We start from the raw sequence: 25,599 nt of genomic DNA, 5'->3' as shown, positions 1-25,599 counted from the left end.
ACCAGAGCAGGCACCAAAGGGTCTAAGCCAGAGGTGGTGGAACTGAGTTCCACCAAGTTCCCCCTAAAAAAAAGCCATATATATATATATATATATATATATATATACATATATATATATATATATATATACATATATAGGCGTGACTTCCGCTCATACGACTGGATGTGAGCAGTGGAAGCTCTGAGTTCAGCCTGAGTCTCTGACAGCATCCTGATTAGTATCCACACTACCGAGACCCACGACCCGGAAAAACAAGCCTGGCGGCGAGATGAGCAGCAAACAATTGGCAGCAGACCGCCTTAAAGAGTACGCAAGGATGGACAAACCAGACGGCGTGCGGAGCCCTCCGCAGACAAGAGGTGGCGGACCATCAGCGCTGGATGCCCAGAAAGCCAGCACGCCCGTCTCAGACTGAGAAGCCGGAGAAATCAGCTAAGCTGACATTGGAGCAGGTGAGCGGACAAATGGATGACAGGTAAAATGGATGAGATAAAAATGGACATAGGACTATTCAGGCAAGATATGCAAAGTATTAGAGACAGGATGGCTGAAGTTGAAAACAGGATATCTCAACTGGAAGATACAGTAATACATATACCCAAAAAAATAACAACAGTAGAAAAACTGATTGGTACATGGCAGCAGAAAACAGACGATTTTGAAAATCGGATGTGCCGCAATAATATAAGAATAATAGGACTTCTGGAAAAGGTGGAGGGGTTTAACCCGGGGGGACTTTATTGAGAAATGGCTGAGAAATACATTCCCAGATATGGAGGTATCAAAAGCATTCGCGGTGAAACGGGCGCACAGGGTCCCCGCAGTAGCACCAAAGCCTGGGTTTCCCCCTAGACCACTGTTGGCGCGACTTTTGAATTGCAGAGACAGAGACACAATTCTGTGGAAAGCAAGACAAAAGGGAGAGATTCACCATGAGAATAGTAAAATGTCAATATTTCCGGACTTCTCTCTAGAGTTACAAAAGCAGCCGGCAACCTTCTATGAGGTTAAAAGGAAATTGAGAGAAGCAGGAATAGAGTATTCCATGGCATATCCAGCCCGGTTGAGAGTGGATGAAGGAGGAAAGACTTTGTTTTTCAACACACCGGAGTAAGTTAGAGAGTGGATTCGAACAGTTAAACAGTTGTATCTAAATAATAGGAAATGTAAAAGTGTGAGATAACCTAAGAAAAAGACGCTGTCGGGACAAAATATTGGAAAAATAAGAGGGGGAAAACTATATTTGGTTAATGGCGGGGGGGGGGGGTTTAATGAGAAGAAGATTTGGAGATGTGTTTGGGGTTTTTTTTTCTCTTCCCCCTGTGTCCCCTGCCGGGGGTTTAATGCAGGGGACATAGCGGAGATACAAGAGAAGGTATTGAACCCCTCTCTTCACAGTTGGGGAGTTTTGTTGTGCCCCTGATAGGGGATGGATAAGAGTGAGATTTGATATCAGTGTTTTGAGTGGTAATATGTGGGTTGATGGTGACGGTTTTTTTTTTTTTTACACAAATCACAAGCACGAGGGGGGAAAAATGGAGGTTGTTATGATAAACAAGGGAAGTATTCAGGGAGGTTATTAATCAAGTAATTAGTGAACACAACATATGGAATAGAATTATGGAATGGGCGGGAGTAACAGAGGGAGTAATAGAAGAGGAAGTGGGAATAAAGGCACAATGGGTAAAAGGAATACAATGGGGAGGAAGATATGTACTATACACATATATATACATCTATAATTCAAGCACAGGAACACAGCAGAGGGGGGGGGATGGGGAAGGAGAGGAGGGAGATGGGGAAGAAGAGGGGGGAAAAGTATGTTTTGTTTTTTTCCTTCTTCTTCTTTTCCCTCCCGCCTCCTCTAGCAATGGGGAGGGGTTTATTATTTGCAACCCTCTTTTCTTTTTACTGGAGGAGGGGGGTTGAGGAGTAGACAGGCTGAAACAAGATGAATTACCTATATAAGAGCAGATGCTATATGTCGGTAATGCCCTAAAATTAAGGATGTGTAAGAAGTAAGATGAATGGAGGGAAAATGAGAATATGGTTACTAAGGAAAAAGAGGAGAAGTAGAAATCAGGCTTCCTGGTGAAAGAATGGTTAAGAAAGGGTAAATATGGCTAGTAATTGCACGTTTTTGTCGTGGAATGTGAGGGGTATGGGCACGCAGGTAAAACGGGCACAGGTATTTACAGGGATTAGAAAAATACAGGCTAAAATAATCTGTATTCAGGAAACACATATGGTTAAAGAGAGACTCGATTACTTGAAAAAAACATGGATACAATGGTCTTATCATTCATGCCATACAACTTTTTCAAGGGGGGTCTCTCTAATGGTGCATCGGACGGTGGCGTGGGAGTGCATCAGGGTAAGGAGGGATCCAGATGGGCGCTATGTTTTTATCTTTGCCCTGGTGCACTCACTGCCAGTTGTTATTATGGGGATATACAACCCAACTCCAGCCACATTGGGAGTATTGAAGGAAGCAATGTTATTTATGTCAGAATACCCAGATGCACATGTTATATGTATGGGAGATTTTAATATGTAGTTGGACCCAAAGATGGATAGATTTGGGAAAAAAAGCAATGGAAGAGGAGAAGGGTCTAAAATACTGGAAAACTTCTTGAAGGAGGTAGAATGGTTTGATCTATGGAGGGTTAGAAACCCAGGGGTCAGAGCCTATTTGTGGCATGCACCAGGTAGAGGGAGCATGTCTAGGATAGACCTGGCACTGGGGAATGAGAAAATACTCCCAATGGTGCACTCGGTTACATATATGCTTGAAGGGGTGTCTGACCACTCCTTTGGGTTGAAGATAGGTCCCAGAGGAAGGCGGCCAGGATATAGAATACAGCCCTATTGGTTAACCCAGAATAGGTCAAATGACCGCATACCGGAGCAAATGGTAATGTTTTTGGAGGCCCATGGTGACAGTATAATGGAGGGCACAACATGGGATACCTTTAAAGCGTACTTAAGAGGGATAGTAAGATCCACAATATCATATATTAAACGCTCTAATAGACAAGAAGAAGAGGAAATGGAAGATGTATGTAAGCAGGCCGAAGCAGAGTTTATTAAAGCGGGGGTTCACCCACACCGCCAAAAAAAAAAAATATTAAAAGCCAGCAGCTACAAATACATGGCCACTTACCTGTCCCGGGGTCCAGCGATGTCGGCAGGGGACGCCGAGAACCCGCTCGGTTCTCGGCAGCTGCCACCGCCATCCTAGGTGAGGGAATCAGGAAGTGGAGCGTTGCGGCTTCACTTCCCGGTTCCCTACTGCGCATGCGCGAGTCGCGCTGCGCGTCCCTAGTGGTTCCCGCTCTCTGCTGGGAGCTGTGTGTTCCCAGCAGACAGCGCGGTCGGGACGGAAAGAGGCATAGACTCCCATGGGAGTCTATGCCGGAAGTGGGTGCAAATACCTGTCTTTGACAGGTATCTGCACCACCCTCCCCCCTGAAAGGTGCCAAATGTGACACCGGAGGGGGGGAGGGTTCCGAAAAGTGGAAGTTCCATTTTTGTGTGGAACTCCGCTTTAAGAACCCCTCAATTATAAACCAGATAAAATGGGTAGGAGCGGTGCATCAATATAAGAACCAATTAATAATCAAAAATAAACGTAAGAGGTTCCAGTTAAAGAAAAAAAACTTTGAGCAAGGACATCAAGCCAATAAAATAGTAAATTACCTGATAAAACAACAAGTATCTACATTAGCCATAACAGAGGTGAGAGATGAGAAAGGGGAGATACAGTGGAGGACATTGTGGAAACTTTCTATAGATATTATGATAAAATGTATACATTGACACTGACATGCACAGGAGAGGAGATAGAGAAATATCTAGAGGATTTAGAGTTTCTGAAGTTAACTGAAGAACAAAAAGGGCAATTGGAGAAAGATATTGGAGTAGAGGAGGTAAAAGAAGCTATTAAGTCTATGGGAAAGGGCAAGTCTCCGGGACCAGATGGTATCCCGTTGGAAATGTACCAGCGGTATGTGGAAATAATAGCTCCGATACTGACTAAAATGTATAGGGGGGCATTTGGCCGGGGGGAGATGCCTTCCTCCATGTATGAGGCAACAGTAATACTGATACCAAAACCAGAAAAAGATAGAAAAGATTGTGCGTCATATAGACCAATATCGTTGCTAAATATTGATTACAAAGTATTGGCAAAGATATTGGCGAAGAGGCTTAATGGGGTAATTTTATCCATTGTATCAGAAGATCAAACAGGATTCATGCCGGGGAAGTCCACCACAAATAATATTAGGAGAACTCAGTTTATGGTTCAGCTGAGGGAGTACTTCCCGGAGTCGAGTGCCTTGACTTCGTTGGATACGGCCAAGGCATTTGATTCCATAGAATGGGAGTTCCTGCAGGCAATGTTGAAGAAAAGTGGAATTGGGAAAGGATTTAGAAAATGGGTGAGAATATTGTATAAACAACCATGCTCTAACTCCTTAATAAATGGAGTACTGTCTCCTTCAGTAAAATTGCAAAGGGGAACAAGACAGGGGTGCCAGTTGTCCCCCCAATTGTTCTCACTGGCAATAGAAGCACTGGCGAATAGATTTAGACAATCCAAAATATACAAAGGGATCAGGGTGGGGGAAATCATTGAACATATAGGAATATATGCAGATGACATCATACTATACATGGAGGATATGCATACTTCATTAGGGGAGGCAATGAAAATAATAGAAACATACGGGAAACTATCAGGGCTTAAAATAATCTGGCAGAAATCCGCATTGATGTTATTGGGCCCAGGAGAGGGGGGAAACCTCAGACCCCATTAAAAATAGTGGAAACATTCAATTATTTAGGAATAAATATTACATTGGAACCAGAAGAAGCTCTTAAATCAAATATAGACCCCTTGGTAGAATATGTGAAGAACAAATTGGGAGTATGGAAAAAACTACCGTTATCAATGGCAGGGAGAATACAGTTGATTAAATCTATTATACTACCGAAGTGTCTGTATGTGATGGCGCATTCGGAGGTAAAGATACCAAAATATATATTTAAAAAATTAAACTCCCAGCTAACTAGGTTTATCTGGGAAAATGGGCGATGCAAATTAAAACTCTCTACGCTACAAAGACCTAATACTGCAGCAGGGTTGGCAATACCAGATTTATATTTATATATATATATATATATTCTGGCGGGGCAATCAAAACATCTAAGAACCTGGGTAATACAGGAACAAGAAACGAGGGTGGAGAAATATTTGCTAAATAAAATGCAGGTAGGAGATCTACTGGTAGGATTAGAAACTACAGAATTAAGAAAGGTTGGAGTAAAAATTCCCATTCTAAAGTTGGCTAGGTCAGTTTGGAAGGAGGCAAAAAAATTGACCAGATTTAATGATATCCCACCAGAAACGGCCCTATGGAATAATCCAACGTTCAAAAAATTAGAAATATTTGAAGATAGTAATTTTTGGAAACAGAAAAAAGTAACAACTATTAGACAGATGTATAATAATAGCGTAATAGTGTCATATGAGAACTTGTGTAAACAATATAACCTTCAGAGCAAACAATTTTATAAATATTTACAGTTAAGACATATATTACAGGTACAGCTTGGAAGAAAGGAATTAAAAATTTCTAAATATCCCCTTATAGGTATATTAAGATCTCAAAGACCAAAGGAACTGATATCCAAGTTGTATTCACACCTATTACAGAGCAAAATAAGCGGGGATCCGGTGGGTGTGAGGGACAGATGGCAGGCGGTCATCCCGGGAATGAGTGATCAGGACTCGGATGAAATCTGCTCCTCACACTTGAAAGTGTCCCCAGCAATAAATAACAGGATAATTCAACTAAATATAATACATCAGACATACTTGGCACCGAACAGACTGTACAGGATGGGGAGGATGCAGGCTGCACAAGATGTGGAGAGGGTGGGGGGCGGATTTCCTCCATTTGATGTGGCAGTGTGGAAGTATAGGGAAATACTGGCGACAGGTGGTCAAGAAATTAGGAAAAGTCATAAATAAATCTATTTTGGCCACTGTGGAATTATGTTTGCTGGGGGTAGTAAAAGAAAGAGAGTGTGGATATACTAGGATATTTTTGCAAGAAGTATTATTCCTGGCTCGAAAACAAATAGTGGAAAAATGGATCCAGCCAAATCCACCAACAATAAATCAATGGGTGAGAGCAGTAAACCAAGTTGTACCGCATGAGAGAATAATGTATGAACAAAGAGGAAATGTGCAGAAATATGAGAAGATTTGGGCAAAGTCTAACAAATCACACTTAACGATGGATGTGGGAAGACCTGAAAATATAGTATAAAGTGAGTAAGAAGGGGGAGGAAATAGTGACCATAAGATGGATAAGAGGGAAGGAATGAGTTGCAAGAGTGAATGGGTATGAAAATAGATATATATGTTAATATTTTGGAAGAAAGGAAAAGGAAAAGATAATGTAAATTATGTCAAATAATTTGTAAGTAAATATTTTGTAATAAAGAGTATATATATATATATATATATATATATATATATATATATATATATATATATATATACACTGCCACTAACTGAATAACCTGCCTGCTTAATCTAAATTAAGCTATCTCTCCATCCACACCAGCAACACTACACAGGGCTGCCGTGTAGGCAGCCTTATATAGTGTGGGGCATGGACTTAGTCCCCTGAGCCATGATTGGCCAAAGGCACCCTGCCTTTGGCCAATTATGGCTCTCTTAGCAGAGGGCGCTGGGATTGGCCAAAGCATGCAGGTTAGGTGCATGCTTTGGCCAATCATCATACAGCAATGCATATCGCAGTGCATTATGAGGCATTCCGCAGCGCTTTTGCCACGAACGCCCTGTAATTTTCGCTTTTCGGCGAACAGGCGAACACCCGATATTCAAGTCGAACATATGTTTGACCCGAACATCAAGCTCATCCCTACCTGTCACCATTTGAGGAGGCCACAAGGATGGTGAGCAGCGACAATGCATGCATCAGTGACACTGTCCCTCTAGTCTTCCTGATGGAGCGCAAACTTCGTGGAATCATGGACAGGGCACTTGAGGCAGAACCAGCAGGAGGAAGAGGAGGACTTCCTTTTCTCTCAAGGCCCTCTTTATGCAGACAGTATTCCTGCGGGGCCTTAAAACACACAAGAAGAAGAAGGGGAGGAGGAGGAGGATTGTTTTAGCATGGATGTAGAGGATAACAAGCAGCAGTCTTCAAGGGATGGTTTTCAGTCAGCAGAAACCCAAGGAGTTGTACGTGGCTGGGAGGAGGTAGTTCTGGATAATGCCATCCTTAGTGACCCAGAGGACTCAGAATCTAATGCCTCTGCAAACTTACGCTGCATGGCCTCCCTGATTCTGCAAAGCCTGAAAAGGGATCCTAGGATTTGTGGTACCAAGGAGAGGGATCATTACTGGCTGGCAACCCTTCTAGATCCACGTTACAAGGGTAAAGTTGCAGAACTCATCCTGCCTTCGCAGAGGGAGCAGAGGATGAAACATTTTCAGGAGGCCTTGAAGAAAAGTTTGTATAACGCCTTTCCAGACCCTGGGAGGTTACCATTTCCTGGTGCTGGACAACGTGTTTCTGAGGCTTCGTAGGGTCAGAGAAAGATCGGTGCAGAAGGTGGCCAGCTGACCGATGCCTTTAAACTATTTTTCAGTCCTCAGCGCCAAAGTCTGATAGGTTCAAGCAACCATCGCCAGTGTCTGCATTATATGGTGCAGGAATATCTAGGGGCAAGAGCAGATTTGGAGACTATTCCAACAGAGCATCCACTGGGTTACTGGGTCTTGAGGATGGACCACTGGCCAGAACTTGCTCAATATGCAATTGAACTACTGGCCTGTCCTGCATCCAGGGTGCTTTCTGAATGCACATTCAGTGCTGCTGGAGGGTTTGTAACGGATCAAAGAGTGCGCTTGTCCACAGGCTCCGTTGATAGGCTCACATTTATAAAAATTAATCAGTCATGGATCAGCAGCTATCAAGCCCCTGATGCTGATGTAACTGATTGAATTTGCTATGGATCTGGGATCCCTCGAAGATTACCTATGCTGCCTATCCTATTTCTCCTGAATCTTGATGATGCTAGCTTCCAACAATATTTTTGTTTTAGGGCACAACACCCAAGTCCCAATTTTTCTGCCCCTGTTTAACAGGGGCATGTAATTACAATTTTTGAAATAATATTTAACAGCAGGGCCCGTTCTTGCGCCCAACAAGAGTAACTGTGAGGGTTTACAGTGTCCTGGCACCACCAAAACCAAAGTCCCAATTTTTCTGCCCCTGTTTAACAGGGGAATGCAACTACAATTTTTGAAATAATATTTAACAGCAGGTCCCGTTCCTGCACCCAACAAAAGTAACTGTAAGGGTTTACAGTATCCTGGCACCACCAAAACCAAAGGCCCAATTTTTCTGCCCCGTTTAACAGGGACATGCAATTACAATTTTTGAAATAATATTTAACAGCAGGGCCCGTTCCTGCACCCAACAAGAGTAACTGTGAGGGTTTACAGTGTTCTGGTACCACCAAAACCAAAGGCCCAATTTGGCATATAATTAGAATTTTTTAAATAATATTTAACAGCAGGGCCCGTTCCTGCGCCCAACAAGAGTAACTGTGAGGAGGAGTTACAGTGTTCTGGCACCACCAACACCTAAGGCCCAATTTTTCTGCAGAGTATATAGTGAAGTCTGTATAGTATATATACTGCAGTTGAGTATATAGTGCAGTCCGTATAATACTGTATATATACTGCAGTTCAGAGTATATAGTACAGTCAGTGTAGTATATATAATATAGTGCAGGGTATATAGAGCAGTGTATAGTATATAATATAGTGTATTGAAGTGTTTAAGGGGAACCCTATGACAGAATTAAGAAAGAACAGTATGCCCCCCCCCCAGTCCATACCAGGCCCTTTGGGTCTGGTATAGATTTTAAGGGGGACTCCACACCAAAATTGAAAAAAAAAAACAGCATGGGGTCCCCCCCAAAATCCATACCAGGCCCTTTGGGTTTGGCATAGATTTTAAGGGGAACTCCATGCCAAAATTTAAAAAACAATTGGCATGGGGTCCCCCCCACAATCCATACCAGACCCTTATCCGAGCAAGCAGCCTGGCAGGCCAGGATAGGAGGGGGACGAATGAGCCCCCCCCTCCTGAAGCATACCAAGCCGCTTGCCCTCAACATTGGGGGAGTGCTTTTGGGTCCCCCCCAAAGCACCTTGTCCTCATATTGATGGGGACAAGGGCCTCATCCCCACAACCCTGGCTATTGGTTGTGGAGGTCTGCGAATGGAGGGCTTATCGAAATCTGGAAGCCCCCTTTAACAAGGGGGACCCCAAATCCCGGTCCCCCCTATGTGAATGGGTAGGGGTACATTGTACCCCTAAAGAAAAACGTGACAAGCACAAAGGAACTCTTCTATGAGGACAATTCAGTGATATAGGTACAAATCTTTATTAAAAACTATCCAAAAGTAAAATTCCATATATAAATGACTATTAAACTACAACCCTATTACCAGTACACCCTAGAGAATAAAATAGCGGTCGTTACAATACTTTATGTCACACCGTATTTGCGCAGCGGTCTTACAATCGCACTTTTTTTTGGAAAAAATACACTTTTTTTAATTAAAAAATAAGACAACAGTAAAGTTACCCAATTTTTTTTTATATTGTGAAAGATAATGTTACGCCGAGTAAATTGATACCCAACATGTCACGCTTCAAAATTGTGGAATTTGTGGAATCATGGAATGGCGACAAACTTTTACCATTAAAAATCTCCATAGACGACGTTTAAAAATTTCTGCAGGTTACCAGTTTAGAGTTACAGAGGAGTTCTAGGGCTAGAATTATTGCTCTCTCTCTAACAATTGCGGTGATACCTAACATGTGTGGTTTGAACAGCATTTTCATATGCAGGCACGACTTACATATGTGTTAGCCTCTGCGTGCGAGCTCAGAGGGGCGGTGCGCTTTAATTTTATATTTTATTTTTTGTTACTTATTTATTTTACTTTTTATTTTTTATTTTTACACTGTCCTTTAAAAAAATAAATAAAATTGGGTCACTTTTATTCCTATTACAAGGAATGTAAATACCCCTTGTAATTGAAAAAAAGCATGGCAGGACCTCTTAAATGTGAGATCTGGGGTCAAAAAGACCTCAGATCTCATATTTATACTAAAATGCAATAAAAAAAAAAAAAAAAATTAAATGTAATTTGAAAAAAAATACAATTTCCCCTTTAAGAGCATTGGGCGGAATTGACGTCGCTTCCGCCCTCCAATGCTATAGAGCCGAGCGGGGATCCCTCACTCTGCATCCAGGCAGTGAGGGGAGAGGAACCGTTCTGCTCTGCCGCTACTGATGGCTCCGGTAAAAGTGATTTAATGGCAAATCCGCCGCTGAGACCACTTTTATCCTAAAGAGGACAGTCCGCTGTTTTTAAAAATACCCGGGTTATGGCAGCTAGCGCCTGCCATAACAACGGTATTTAACGTCAAAGTAGCGACGTACAGTGAGGGAAAAAAGTATTTGATCCCCTGCTGATTTTGTACGTTTGCCCACTGACAAAAAAATTATCAGTCTATAATTTTAATAGTTGGTTTATTTTAACAGTGAGAGACAGAATAACAACAAAAATATCCAAAAAAATAAATTTCAAAAAAGTTATAAATTGATTTGCATTTTAATGAGTGAAATAAGTATTTGATCCCCTATCAATCAGCAAGTATTCTGGTTCCCAGGTGTCTTTTATACAGGTAACCATCTGAGATTAGGAGCATTCTCTTAAAGGGAGTGCTCCTAATCTCAGTTTGTTACCTGTACAAAAGACACCTGCACACAGAAGCAATCAAGCAATCAATCAGATTCCAATCTCTCCACCATGGCCAAGACCAAAGAGCTACACAAGGCTGGAATGGACTACAAGACCACCGATAAGCAGCTTGGTGAGGGGGTGACAACAGTTGGTGTGTTCACAAATGGAAGAAACACAAAATAACTGAAAATCTCCATCGGTCTGGGGCTCTATGCAAGATCTCACCTTGTGGAGTTTCAGTGATCATGAGAACGGTGAGAAATCAGCCCAGAACTACTAGGGAGAATCTTGTCAATGATCTCAAGACAGCTGGGACCATGAATAGAATAAATAGACTGCCGACTGCTGTCTCTTGGCTGTGACAGCTGTTATATACGCAAAGGGCGAGACCGTCATGTGCTGTCAGAGGGGGGGCGGGTCAACTGGTTACGTCAGCGGGTGGCCCCGCTCTTGCCTATTTAAGAGCTGTCATAGCGAATAGACAGCAGTCGTCGGGACGCCTCCAGTGGAGGCCTAGTATGGATTTTGGGGGGACCCCACGCTGTTTTTTTTTTTTTTTTAATTTGGCGTGGAGTTCCCCTTCATATCCATACCAGACCTGAAGGGCCTGGTATGGACTGGGGGGAACTTGCGCCAATTTTTTCATTGATTTTTATCTATATTGCAATACTGGCAATACATTACAGCCACAAGCAATTTGAAATGACATTTTTTCCTTAAGAAATATAATTTTGCTGAGGCACAGTAAAACACATGAGAAGGATGCGCCACTTTACAGGCAGACTGTAAAAACTTTTTTTTGAATTGATACATGTTCCCTGGAGCAGTACCTGGACCTCAAACAATTTTTATGGCAATAACTTGCATATAAGCCTTTAACATGAACACTTTTGATTTTTTCATGTTCGTGTCCCATAGACTTTAATGGTGTTCGCATGTTCGCACAAATTTTTTGTCTGTTCGCATGTTCTGGTGCGAACCGAACCGAGGGGTGTCCGTCTCATCCCTAATGAATAACATGTATTTTGTTCTCACAATGCCATCTTAAAGTCTGTGAGATATATTAGGCAGTAAGTAAATATGCTGTCCATTAAGTTGATACGTTGAAAGCAGAAAAAACAGGCAACGCATTTTGTTGTGTATGGGGCTGCATAGCTGTAGACCGGTCAGGGTGCTCATGCTGACCCATGTCCATAGCCAAAAGCGCCTACAATGCACGTGAACCAATCAGATTTGGACCAAGAGAAGAAGATGGCCTGGTTTGATAAATCATGTCTTCTTTAACTTAATCTGGATGGCTGAGTGAGTGTGTGCTTACCTGGGGAAGAGATGTCACCAAGATGCACTATAGAAAGAAGACAAGCTGGTAGAGCCAGTATGATGCTTTGGGCAATGTTCTCTCAGGAAACCTTGGTCCTGCCATTCATATGGATGTTACTTTGACACATACCACCTACCTAAACATTGTTGCTGACCAAGTGGCGACACAGTGGTGTAGTATGGGCGGCACAGTGGTGTAGTGGATAGCACTTTCGCCTAGCAGTAAGAAGGGTTGCTGGTTCAAATCCCAACCATCACACTACCTGCCTGGAGTTTGCATGTTCTCCCTGTGCCTGCGTGGGTTTCCTCCCACACTCCAAAAGACATGCTGGTAGGTTAATTGGATCCTGTATAAATTGTCCCTAGCATGTATGAATGTGAGTTTAGGGACCTTACATTGTAAGCTCCTTGAGGGTAGGGACAGATGTGAATGTACAATGTATATGTAAAGCTCTGTGTAAATTGATGGTGCTATATAAGTACCTGAAATAAATAATAAGTACACCCTTTCATGGAAACAGTATTCCCTGATAACAGTGGTCTCTTTCAGTAGCATAATATGCCCAGCCACACTGCAAAAATGGTTCAAGAATAGTTTGAGGAACACAATAACAAGTTTGAGGTGTTGACTTGGCCTCTAGATCTCAATCCATTGAGCATCTGTAGAATGTACTGAAAAAACAAGTATGATCCATGGAGGCCCCACCTTGCAACTTAGAGGACTTAAAGGATCTGCTACTGAAGACTTGGTGCCAAATACCACAACATACCTTCAGAGTATGTTGTTCGGGACCTAAATGTTGGTAGAGATGTCTGCTGCCACTTATACATGAGTATTCCCTGGAATGCTGTAGTACAAGGTTCACAGGTTTATTGTAGCTTAGGAAATTACCGTATTTATCGGCGTATAACATGCACCCCAAGTTTAGGAGGGAATTTTAAGGAAAAAAACTTTTAGGAGGGAAGTTTAACCACTTGAGGACCGCCTCACGCGGCAAAGGAAATGATGTCATCTCTCCTCGGCTTGGTATTTTCAATGTGAGTGCACCAACACACACACTCAGTAGAACATGCCAGGCACACATTACACCCCCAATCCCCCCCCGATCGCCCCCCCCCGATCACCCCCCCCCCGTCACACTGACACCAAGCAGTTTTTTTTTTTCTGATTACTGCATGGTGTCAGTTTGTGACAGTTACTGTGGTAGGGCAGTTAGTATTAACCCCCTTTAGGTCTAGGGTACCCCCCTAACCCCCCCTAATAAAGTTTTAACCCCTTGATCACCCCCTGTTGCCAGTGTCGCTAAGCGATCATTTTTCTGATCGCTGTATTAGTGTCGCTGGTGACGCTAGTTAGGGACGTAAATATTTAGGTTCGCCGTCAGCGTTTTATAGCGACAGGGACCCCCATATACTATCTAATAAATGTTTTAACCCCTTGATTGCCCCCTAGTTAACCCTTTCACCACTGATCACCGTATAAGTGTTACGGGTGAAGCTGGTTAGTTTGTTTATTTTTTATAGTGTCAGGGCACCCGCCGTTTATTACTGAATGAAGGTTTAGCCCCCTGATCACCCAGCGGTGATATGCGTCACCCCAGGCAGCGTCAGATTAGCGCCAGTACCGCTAACACCCACGCACGCAGCATACGCCTCCCTTAGTGGTATAGTATCTGAACGGATCAATATCTGATCCGATCAGAGCTATACTAGCGTCCCTAGCAGTTTAGGGTTCCCAAAAACGCAGTGTTAGCGGGATCAGCCCAGATACCTGCTAGCACCTGCGTTTTGCCCCTCCGCCCGGCCCAGCCCAGCCCACCCAAGTGCAGTATCGATCGATCACTGTCACTTACAAAACGCATAACTGCAGCGTTCGCAGAGTCAGACCTGATCCCTGCGATCGCTAACAGTTTTTTTGGTAGCATTTTGGTGAACTGGCAAGCACCAGCCCCAGGCAGCGTCAGGTTAGCGCCAGTACCACTAACACCCACACACGCACCGTACACCTCCCTTAGTGGTATAGTATCTGAACGGATCAATATCTGATCCGATCAGATCTATACTAGCGTCCCCAGCAGTTTAGGGTTCCCAAAAACGCAGCGTTAGCGGAATCAGCACCTGCGTTTTGCCCCTCCGCCCGGCCCAGCCCAGCCCAGCCCACCCAAGTGCAGTATCGATCGATCACTGTCACTTACAAAACACTAAACGCATAACTGCAGTGTTCGCAGAGTCAGGCCTGATCCCTGCGATCGCTAACAGTTTTTTTGGTAGCGTTTTGGTGAACTGGCAAGCACCAGCGGCCTAGTACACCCCGGACGTAGTCAAACCAGCACTGCAGTAACACTTGGTGACGTGGCGAGTCCCATACGTGCAGTTCAAGCTGCAGTCGGCTGCATGAGAGGCATTTTCTTTATGTCCTCCCGAGTACCCCTACCCAACAAACCCCCCCCAAAAAAGATGTGTCTGCAGCAAGTGCGGATATAGGCGTGACACCCGCTATTATTGTCCCTCCTGTCCTGACAATCCTGGTCTTTGCATTGGTGAATGTTTTGAATGCTACCATTCACTAGTTGAGTATTAGCGTAGAGTACAACATTGCACAGACTAGGCACACTTTCACAGGGTCTCCCAAGATGCCATCGCATTTCGAGAGACCCAAACCTGGAACCGGTTACAGTTATAAAAGTTAGTTACAAAAAAAAGTGTAAAAAAAAAAAAATATATATATATATATATATATATAAAATAAAAAAAATAGTTGTTGTTTTATTGTTCTCTCTCTCTCTATTCTCTCTCTATTGTTCTGCTCTTTTTTATTGTATTCTATTCTGCAATGTTTTATTGTTATTATGTTTTATCATGTTTGCTTTTCAGGTATGCAATTTTTTATACTTTACCGTCTACTGTGTTTTATTGTTAACCATTTTTTTGTCTTCAGGTACGCCATTCACGACTTTGAGTGGTTATACCAGAATGATGCCTGCAGGTTTAGGTATCATCTTGGTATCATTATTTTCAGCCAGCGGTCGGCTTTCATGTAAAAGCAATCCTAGCAGCTAATCAGCCTCTATACTGCTTTTACAAGCAGTGGGAGGGAATGCCCCCCCACCACCGTCTTCCGTGTTTTTCTCTGGCTCTCCTGTCTCAACAGGGAACCTGAGAATGCAGTCGGTGATTCAGACAGCTGACCATAGAGCTGGTCAGAGACCAGAGTGGCTCCAAACATCTCTATGGCCTAAGAAACCGGAAGCTACGAGCATTTCATGACTTAGATTTCGCCGGATGTAAACAGCGCCATTGGGAAATTGGGAAAGCATTTTATCACACCGATCTTGGTGTGGTCAGATGCTTTGAGGGCAGAGGAGAGATCTAGGGTCTAATAGACCCCAATTGTTTCAAAAAAGAGTACCTGTCACTACCTATTGCTAACATGGGGGATATTTACATTCCCTGAGATAACAATAAAAATGATTAAAAAAAAAAAAATGAAAGGAACAGTTTAAAAATAAGATAAAAAAGAAAAAAAATAATAAAGAAAAAAAAAAAAAAGCACCCCTGTCCCCCCCTGCTCTCGCGCAAAGGCGAACGCAAGCGTCGGTCTGGCGTCAAATGTAAACAGCAATTGCACCATGCATATGAGGTGTCACCGCGAACGTCAGATCGAGGGCAGTAATTTTAGCAGTAGACCTCCTCTGTAAATCTAAAGTGGTAACCTGTAAAGGCTTTTAAAGGCTTTTAAAAATGTATTTAGTTTGTCGCCACTGCATGTTTGTGCGCAATTTTAAAGCATGTCATGTTTGGTATCCATGTACTCGGCCTAACATCATCTTTTTTATTTCATCAAACATTTGGGCAATATAGTGTGTTTTAGTGCATTAAAATTTAAAAGAGTGTGTTTTTTCCCCCAAAAATGCGTTTGAAAAATCGCTGCGCAAATACTGTGTGAAAAAAAAAAATGAAACACCCACCATTTTAATCTGTAGGGCATTTGCTTTAAAAAAATATATAATGTTTGGGGGTTCAAAGTAATTTTTTTTGCAAAAAAAAATAATTTTTTCATGTAAACAAAAAGTGTCAGAAAGGGCTTTGTCTTCAAGTGGTTAGAAGAGTGGGTGATGTGTGACATAAGCTTCTAAATGTTGTGCATAAAATGCCAGAACAGTTCAAATGACCCCATTTTGGAAAGTAGACACCCCAAGCTATTTGCTGAGAGTCATGTCGAGCCCATGGAATATTTTATATTGTGACACAAGTTGTGGGAAAGAGACAAATTTTTTTTTTTTTTTGCACAAAGTTGTCACTAAATGATATATTGCTCAAACATGCCATGGGAATATGTGAAATTACACCCCAAAATACATTCTGCTGCTTCTCCTGAGTACGGGGATACCACATGTGTGAGACTTTTTGGGAGCCTATCCACGTACGGGACCCCGAAAACCAAGCACCGCCTTCAGGCTTTCCAAGGGCGTAAATTTTTGATTTCACTCTTCACTGCCTACCACAGTTTCGGAGGCCATGGAATGCGCAGGTGGCACAAAACCCCCCCAAATGACCCCATTTTTGAAAGTAGACACCCCAAGCTATTTGCTGAGAGGTACAGTGAGTATTTTGCAGACCTCAATTTTTGTCACAAAGTTTTGAAAATTGAAAAAAGAAAAAAAAAAGTTTTTTCTTGTCTTTCTTCATTTTCAAAAACAAATGAGAGCTTCAAAATACTCACCATGCCTCTCAGCAAATAGCTTGGGGTGTCTACTTTCCAAAATGGGGTAATTTGGGGGGGTTTTGTGCCATCTGGGCATTTTATGGCCTTCAAAACTGTGATAGGTAGTGAGGAGTGAAATCAAAAATTTACGCCCTTAGAAATCCTGAAGGCGGTGATTGGTTTTCGGGGCCCCGTACGCGGCTAGGCTCCCAAAAAGTCCCACACATGTGGTATCCCCATACTCAGGAGAAGCAGCTGAATGTATTTTTGGGTGCAATTCCACATATCCCCATGGCCTGTGTGAGCAATATATCATTTAGTGACAACTTTTTGTAATTTTTTTTTTTTTGTCATTATTCAATCACTTGGGACAAAAAAAATTAATATTTAATGGTCTCAACATGCCTCTCAGCAATTTCCTTGGGGTGTCTACTTTCCAAAATGGGGTCATTTGGGGGGCTTTTGTACTGCCCTGCCATTTTAGCTTGTAGACGCTATAACTTTTGCGCAAACCAATAAATATACGCTTATTGACATTTTTTTTACCAAAGACATGTGGCCGAATACATTTTGGCCTAAATGTATGACTAAAATTGAGTTTATTGGATTTTTTATATAACAAAAAGTAGAAAATATCATTTTTTTTCAAAATTTTCGGTCCTTTTCCGTTTATAGCGCAAAAAATAAAAACTGCAGAGGTGATCAAATACCATTAAAAGAAGCTCTATTTGTGGGAAGAAAAGGACGCAAATTTTGTTTGGGTACAGCGTTGCATGACCGCGCAATTAGTAGTTAAAGCAACGCAGTGCCAAATTGGAAAAAGTCCTCTGGTCCTTAGGCAGCATAATGGTCCGGGGCTGAAGTGGTTAAGGAAAAAAAACTTACATTTAAATGCCCATCAATGCAGCCTCATCAGTGTCCATCTGCAGCCTTGTCAGTGTCCATCTGTAGCGTTGCCCCTCATTGCAGCCTTGTCCCCCATTGCAGCCTTGTCCCCCATTGCAGCATTGTTCCCCATTGCAGCCTTGTCCCCCATTGCAGCCTTGTCCCCCATTGCAGCCTTGTCCCCCATTGCAGCCTTGTCCCCCATTACAGCATTGTCCCTGATTGCAGCCTTGTCCCCCATTGCAGCCTTGTCCCCCATTACAGCATTGTCCCTGATTGAAGCCTTGTCCCCCATTGCAGCCTTGTCAGTGTCCATCAGTAGTCTGCAGCCTTGCCCTGTGTCGTTTACAGACATCTGGCATTTAAAAATGGCGCCGCCGTTCTCGGCCGCTCTCGGCGGCTTTCAGCCATTCTCGGCGGCTTTCGGCCGCTTTCGGCCATTCTCGGCGGCTCTCGGCCGTTCTCGGCGGCTTTCGGGCACACTCGGCTTTCAGTGGCTCACGCGGGACTGCGAGAGCGGCCGAGAATTGCCGAAAGCGGCCGAGAGCGGCCGAGAATGGCGGAAAGCCGCCGAGAACGTCCGAAACCCGCCGAGAGCCGCCAAAAGGCTCATAATCGGCGGGGTATCGGCGTATAACACGCACGCACGATTTTCCCCTGATTTTAAGGGGAAAAAAGTGCGTAATATACGCCGATAAATAATGTTTGTGAATGTGCTTTCTCTTTTGGTACAGCTCACCTTTAACACTCTGTTTAATGTTCTCAGTTATTCAATCACTGAGCTCAAGCAGTGTCAGATATGGCTGAAGAAGAGGGGCATAGCTCTCAGAATGTGGCAGAGCCTTCAGATTCCAACAGGTAAATATGTAATTATAGCAATATGTTTAAAGCTGAATTTTATTCTGCATGTTTTTTTGCCTTCCCTGGTTCCTATTTCTCCCCATATCAATATGCTAATATATTTTTACAGGAAACCTTTTTGGTTTTTTTTTTACATTATGTTGGATCTAGTGATGTAATCACTGGTTCTCTGTGCTTCCCTATGTTATGCAGCCAGATCATGACTAGTGCAAGGGGCTGGCAAGGTGCTGTACATAGGTAGCTGCCTGAAAACATCACAGCACCCTGCTCGGTACTCCTCTCAAGAGCCCTCAGCCCTGATTCAAGCAGTGGCTTACGCTTCAGAGCAGTTAAGCAAATATCAAAGTGCCTTCATAGGTGGCTTTCAGCTTGGAGGAGTTGTCTAACATACAAGCTCAAATCTCAGACTGACTGCGTTAACTGGAATAACTGCACGTTAAAAACGACATCACAGCTTAATATATACAGTGGCTTGAAAAAAGTATTCATACACCTCGAATTTTTCCACATTTTGTCATGTTACAACCAAAAATGTAAATGTGTTTTATTGGGATTTTATGTTATACATGGTTTTCAAATTTTTTTACAAATAAATATGTGAAAAGTGTGTTGTGCATTTGTATTCAGTCCCCCAAGTCAATACTTTGTAGAACCACCTTTTGCTGCAATTACAGCTGCAAGTCTTTTTGGGGATGTCTCTACCAGCTTTGCACATTTAGAGAGTGACATTTTTGCCCATTCTTCATTGTAAAATAGCCCAAGCTCTGTCAGATTGGATGGAGAGCATCTGTGAACAGCAATTTTCTGGACTTTGACTGGGTCGTTCTAACACATGAATATGCTTTCATCTAAACCATTGTAGCTCTGGCTGTATGTTTAGGGTCATTGTCCTGTGGAAGGTGAACCTTCGTCCCAGTCTCAAGTCTTTTGCAGACTCTTATGCCGCGTACACACGGTCGGACTTTTCGTCTACAAAAGTCCAACGGACGCCGACGGACTAAAGCTGGCTGGTAATCCGATCGTGTGTGGGCTTCTCCGGACTTTCAGCAGACTTTTTCAGCCTCAAATCCGACGGACTTTAGATTTGAAACATGCTTCAAATCTTTACGTCGTAACTACGACGGACCCCGAAATCCGCTCGTCTGTGTGCTAGTCCGACGGACAAAAACCCATGCTAGGGCAGCTATTGGCTACTGGCTATGAACTTCCTTATTTTAGTCCGGTGTACGTCATCACGTACGAATCCGTCGGACTTTTGTGTGGTCGTGTGTAGGCAAGTCCGTTCGTTAGAAAGTCTGCTGCAAGTCCGCCGAAAGTCCGCAGGAAGTCTGTCGGACAGGCTGTCGGACTTTTGTAGACGAAAAGTCCGACCGTGTGTACGCGGCATTAAGCCTCATACACATGATCGGACTTCCATCAGACTTTTCTGTGGATTTTTGTCCGAATGGGCGTTGGCCGTGAACTTGGTCTGCATACACACAGCAGAACATTTTCAGCCAACTTTCACCAAATCACGTGGTTTTTCAGCTCTTTACCGCCACCCTTTGGGCAACTTCTGCTATTGTTGACTGATGTTTAGCATTGGTTCTGAGCATGCGTGTTTGTACTTTGGACTTTAGTCCAATGGAATTGTGTACACATGATCGGATTATCCTCCATCGGACATTTGTTGTCAAAGTTTGAGAGCATGCACAGCGAACATTTGTCTATTGAAAAAGCACCAACAATTGTCCGATGGAGCATACAGACGGTCGGATTATCTGATAAAACAGGTCTGTCGGACCGTTGTTGTCGAAAAGTTCGATCGAGTGTATGGGCCTTAACAAGTTTTCTTCTCAGATTGCCCTGTATTTGGCTCCATCCATCTTCCCATCAACTCTGACCAGTTTCCCTGTCCCTGCTGAAAAAAAGCATCCCCACATGATGCTGCCACCAACATATTTCACAGTGGGGATGTTGTGTTCAGGGTGATGTGCAGTGTTCGTTTTCTGCCACACATAGCGATTTGCTTATAGGCCAAAAAGTTACGATTTGGTCTCATCTGACCAGAGCACCTTCTTCCACATGTTTGCTGTGTCCCCCACATGGCTTCTCACAAACTGCAAACAAGACTTCTTATGGCTTTCTTTCAACAATGGCTTTCTTCTTGCCATTCTTCCATAAAGGCCAGATTTGTGGAGTGCACGACTAATAGTTGTCCTGTGGATAGATTCTCCCACCTGAGCTTTGGACCTCTGCAGCTCCTCCAGAGTTACCATGTGCCTCTTGGCTGCTTCTCTGATTAATGCTTTCCTTGCCCAGCCTGTCAGTTTAGGTGGGCGGCCATGTCTTGGTAGGTTTGCAGTTGTGCCATACTCTTTCCATTTTCAGATGATGGATTGAACAGTGCTCCGTGAGCAGTGTTAATTTTGTTGACTAAAATATTTTTGTAGACTAAATTAATACTATTTTAGTTGACTAAAATACAACTAAAACTAAATCAATTGAGATTACAAAACTATGACTACAACTAAAATGGCATTTTAGTCAAAAGACTATGACTAAAACTAAATTGAATTTTTTTTTTTGGGGGGGGGGGATTGTTTTTATTCAACATTTTAAACAAGACATACAGTACAAAAACATACAAAACATCCCAGCATCCCCCCCTCCACTCCCCTGTGCAACATTCCATAAAGTGCAGGAGCATAATCAAAACTAGTAGCCCTCCCAACAGAACATCATTTTACTGGAATAGTATAAACTGGAGTCTCAAGCAGTCTGACAACTGCTTGGTCGCATTCAAAATTTCAGTTCACCTAGTTCCCAAATAGAACAATACTACGATAATCAGACCCTTGGACAGTTAGGCTAGAGTATCATTAGCCACAAGCCATCACTGACATGCCTTCTTGAACTTTTTGGGACAACCCCTGCTTAGATATGTTGCTTTGTAGAAGGGCAGTGCTTTATTGACAATGCCCTTCCAGTAAGACACTATGGCAGGTTCAGGCATTTTCCAGCATAACAAGATGGCTTTGCATGCGTAGAACAGAGAAAGGGATATCATGGTCCTTTGGGCCCTACGTAGTGCCACCTCCTCCACCAGTCCCAGCAAACAGACAGAAATAGTCAGGGGGATGGGGAAGGACAACAAGTTCTGAATGGTGCGAGTAACCCCCGTCCAGAACTCCTGTATCGGTCGGCAGTGCCAGAATATATGGTCAAAATTGGCAGGATTAGTAGTACAGCGCCAGCATTTCGTGGTACCAGTACCGTAAATACCGGCTATCCTAGCTGGGGTATAATAAACCCTGTGAAGTAGTTTAAATTGGATAAGCCGATCACGAGCCAACACAAGAGCCCCGAACGAGTGATCCCACATATCATCCCGTCATCCCCCTGAAAATCAGGTATTAAAGAACTCCACATGTCCCTACACTTGCTGAGCATTTTAGGCCTTTCCACAAACAATTCTTTATATACTTCCGACAATGGTTTTTGCAGGGATTCATCACATAATAACAAAAGGAGAAGACCCAAGCTCCAATGTATCTGTACCAAACTGTGTCATGAATGCATGCCTCAGCGGAAAATAGAAGAGATACCAATTCGGCAAGCTGTGCTTATCTCTAAGTTGATCAAAAGGAAGTAGTTTCCTTCCCCCCTATTTTCTTCAACTGTTTGATGCCCACTCGTGCCCAGATAATTGGGTCCAGTATAACACCAAAATGGGGCAGTCTAGGGTTGAACCACAGGGGGGTATCTGGTGACCATACTCCAGTATCAGATTGCATGAACACCTTCGCCTTGTTCCACGCACGAATAGTGACACGCCTGGTAATGCCAGTCCACCCTGCTCCAAAGGTTCCTGCAAGGTGCGGAGACTAATCCTGGGATGTGATGTAGACCACAGAAAGGAGCTAAACAGACACACACCTAAAGAACGAGCAGGGGGCCCAAAGTGGTGAATTCCGCAGAGAATACAAGAATACAGGTAGAATTTTCATTTTAAGAAGGTGTATTCTTCTAATCAGGAAGAGCGGCAGATGTTTACAGGCATCCAGCTGCATCTTTACCTTGGTAAGTAGTGGGAGTAAGTTAAGTGTCATAAAATCACCTACTCTGGAGGATATACAGACACCAAGATATTTAAATTCAGATACCCAAGATATGGGGACGATTTTCGATGCCTGAGCCTGGGCTCCCGCATCAATGGCCAGTACATTGGATTTTTCCCAATTCACTCATAGACCCGAGAAACGGGCAAAATTACATAGGATCGCAAACACTGCCTCTAGAGATAATGCTGGGTCTTGTAAAAAAAGTAGCATGTCGTCTGCATACAGGGCAGTGCATTCCCAGATACCTCCTACCTCCAACGCCCTCTTGAGCTCTGCAGAGCAAAGGCAATGGGTTCGATTGCAAGTGCAAATAAGGATGGTGAGAGATGGCAACCCTGACGTGTTCCCCTACCCACCGCAAACTGAGGGGGAACCGACGCGACAATCTTTATAGCTGCCTTAGGTCTATTATAGAGCAAAGAGATCCACGTCAGAAACACATCTCCAAATCCCATATATCGTAGAACTACAGACATGTAATTCCAATCCTTGGAATCGAAGGCTTTAGCCATATTAAGGGATACTACCACTCTAGCCCCGGAGTTAGCATGGTCAAGGTTAGTGGTTAGTGTCCGTAGACTTCTGGGGGATGAAACCCGTTTGGTCTATGTCCACCAAGGTAATGATAAGTGGTGACAGCCTGGAAGCCAGTATCTTCGTCAAGATCATTAAAACCTGATTTAGGAGAGCTATAGGCCTATATGAAGAGCAGGACAAAGGATCTTTGCTCGGTTTAAGGAACAGAATCACCTGAGCCTCCATAAGGGAGTCTGGGAGAAATTTATTTTCCAGACAGAAATTAAACAAGGCCCTAAGTCTCGGGACCAGAACCTCCAAATGTAGCCTATACAATTCTATACAAAACCCGCCTGTACCTGGAGATTTGTGAGGGGGGAAGGCCTTAATAGCAGTTTCAATCTCTTTCACCGTGATCTTGGCCTCCAGGTTATTTCTATCCATTTTAGAAAGAACAGGAAAATTCAGGGATGACAGTAAAGCTTCTAAGTCCTGTTCATTGTAAGCCAGAATAGGAGCAATGCTTTATAGTATTCCACAAAAGTGTCCAGAATGGCAGTTGGATCTGTGAGTATATCCCCCTGCGTGTTTTAAATGCAAGGTATATTTGGCTGGACTCTGTTTCGCAACTAACATAGCTATTAACTTTCCGTTCTTATCACCTTGTTCAAAGACAGACTCTTTTCGTCCAAGAAGTATGCATCAGCTCAGTGTAGTGCAGCGCCAGAAGACAGCGAGCCTCTAACAATTCTATATACGTGACATCTGACTGGTCAGTTGCATGAGCTAGTTCACAAGCCCTTTCCTTATTCTGTAGTTCTTGCAACTTGATATTGAAAGCCTTACGAGCCTGTTTAATGGCTGAGATATACTGTCCACGTATATACGCCTTGAAGGCATCCCATACAATAGGTAAAGTAGTTGAAGCGAGGTTGTCCTCCCAGTAGCCCGAGAAATATGGCGCCACCTGAGAAGACACTGACTCCACCTCCAACGAACCCGGGTTCTACCTCCATGCTCCCCCCCCCCCCAATCTGCAAGGGGAGACTAATGTGTACAGATAAAGGTGTATGATCCGACAAACCACCAGCTAGATAATTGGCTCCCCTCACCAACTGCAGCATGGGGGCATTGGCAAACCCCAGATCAATCCATGAGGAAGATCTTTGGGTTTTAGATAAATGTGAGAAACTCCTGGTAGTAGGATTTTTCCATCTCCACAGCTCCGTTAAGGAAACAGTAGTCACTCACAGATGCTGCCCTAGATGTATTAGAGGTGTCCAGGGCGGCATTTAATATGGCATTGAAGTCACCTGCTATAATAAGGGGTAAATGCATGAAGGGAGCCAACTTGCCTATCAATCCTATAACACCTGTATCTGAAATGGGGTGGAACATAGAGGTTTACCAGCACCATTTTCTTTATGTATAGATCAGCAACAACTATCAAATACCGACCTCCGGTCACATATAACTTGATGGATGGTACAGGGACCATCTTGCTGATTAGAATAGCTACCCCCCTGGCGTACATGGAGTAATTAGCGTGTAACGCACGCTGGATCCAGGAGTGGTGCAGGGTCAAAAGCCTGTTTACATCCAAATGCATCTCCTGCAGAAGCACCACATGGGAATTAAGTGGTTTCAAGTATTGGAACATCAAAGCTCGACAGAATTTATCGTTCACACCTTTGACGTTCCAAGACACTACATTAATAGTTGACCCCGCCATGAGCATACATTAGCAAGACATAAGTTATGCAGTATGTTAGCATTGCAGAATGAAGTGACCAAGAGACCCCTAAGGGTCTGAAATTAACCGTGTGTACAGGTAACCAAGGGCCCAGTATGAAACATGGCACATTCCCTTAAAACAAGAACCCAGTCCCATGTAACTCCCTGCTGCAGTGTATGAAACTGAAACCTGTACACGCAGCTTGTTCCCAAAATTTGTCCCAAAACAGTAGAGAAGTGTGACCATGAAAAACGGTCTAAAACAAAACAGAAAAATATGTAAAGAAAAAATTCCTGAGTCCGACAGTCTGGAAAATGTAGGTGTTTGTGCCACCACTGCTCCATGCTTCAATCAAGGATATCCCTAGAACCCATGTAGGATGCAGGACTCTCCTGTCCTCCAGTAGGTGTGCAACCCCCACAGGAAAAATATTTTGTGAGCCTTTGGGTACAGTCCAGGCCAGTCAGCGACATAGTGATAACAGAAACTAGATAGTGAGCAACATAGGCAACTAGTGTACCCCCTATAGGATTATCATAAGCAGCCCTGCCCACCACAAAGGAACCCTAGTTGCAGAAAACTGAATCTCCAACCGCAT

The 25,599-nt window shown here is 43.4% G+C and overlaps 1 protein-coding gene across 2 annotated transcripts in view; it reads left to right on the top strand.

The window, feature by feature from the left end:
• Positions 1-25,599, top strand: part of LOC141113859 (caspase-3-like) — a 160,127-nt gene that overhangs the window by 80,508 nt on the left and 54,020 nt on the right. For both annotated transcript variants that reach the window (XM_073607194.1, XM_073607202.1), the window contains one exon: positions 18,553-18,644. In XM_073607194.1, the coding sequence (XP_073463295.1) occupies positions 18,586-18,644 (59 nt within the window). In that variant the 5' untranslated portion in view covers positions 18,553-18,585. The remainder of the gene's footprint in view (positions 1-18,552; positions 18,645-25,599) is intronic.

The sequence above is a fragment of the Aquarana catesbeiana genome, linkage group LG01 (genome assembly GCF_042186555.1).
Source record: "Aquarana catesbeiana isolate 2022-GZ linkage group LG01, ASM4218655v1, whole genome shotgun sequence".
Taxonomy (NCBI): Eukaryota; Metazoa; Chordata; class Amphibia; order Anura; family Ranidae; genus Aquarana; species Aquarana catesbeiana.
This window is presented reverse-complemented; position numbering and strand designations above follow the sequence as displayed.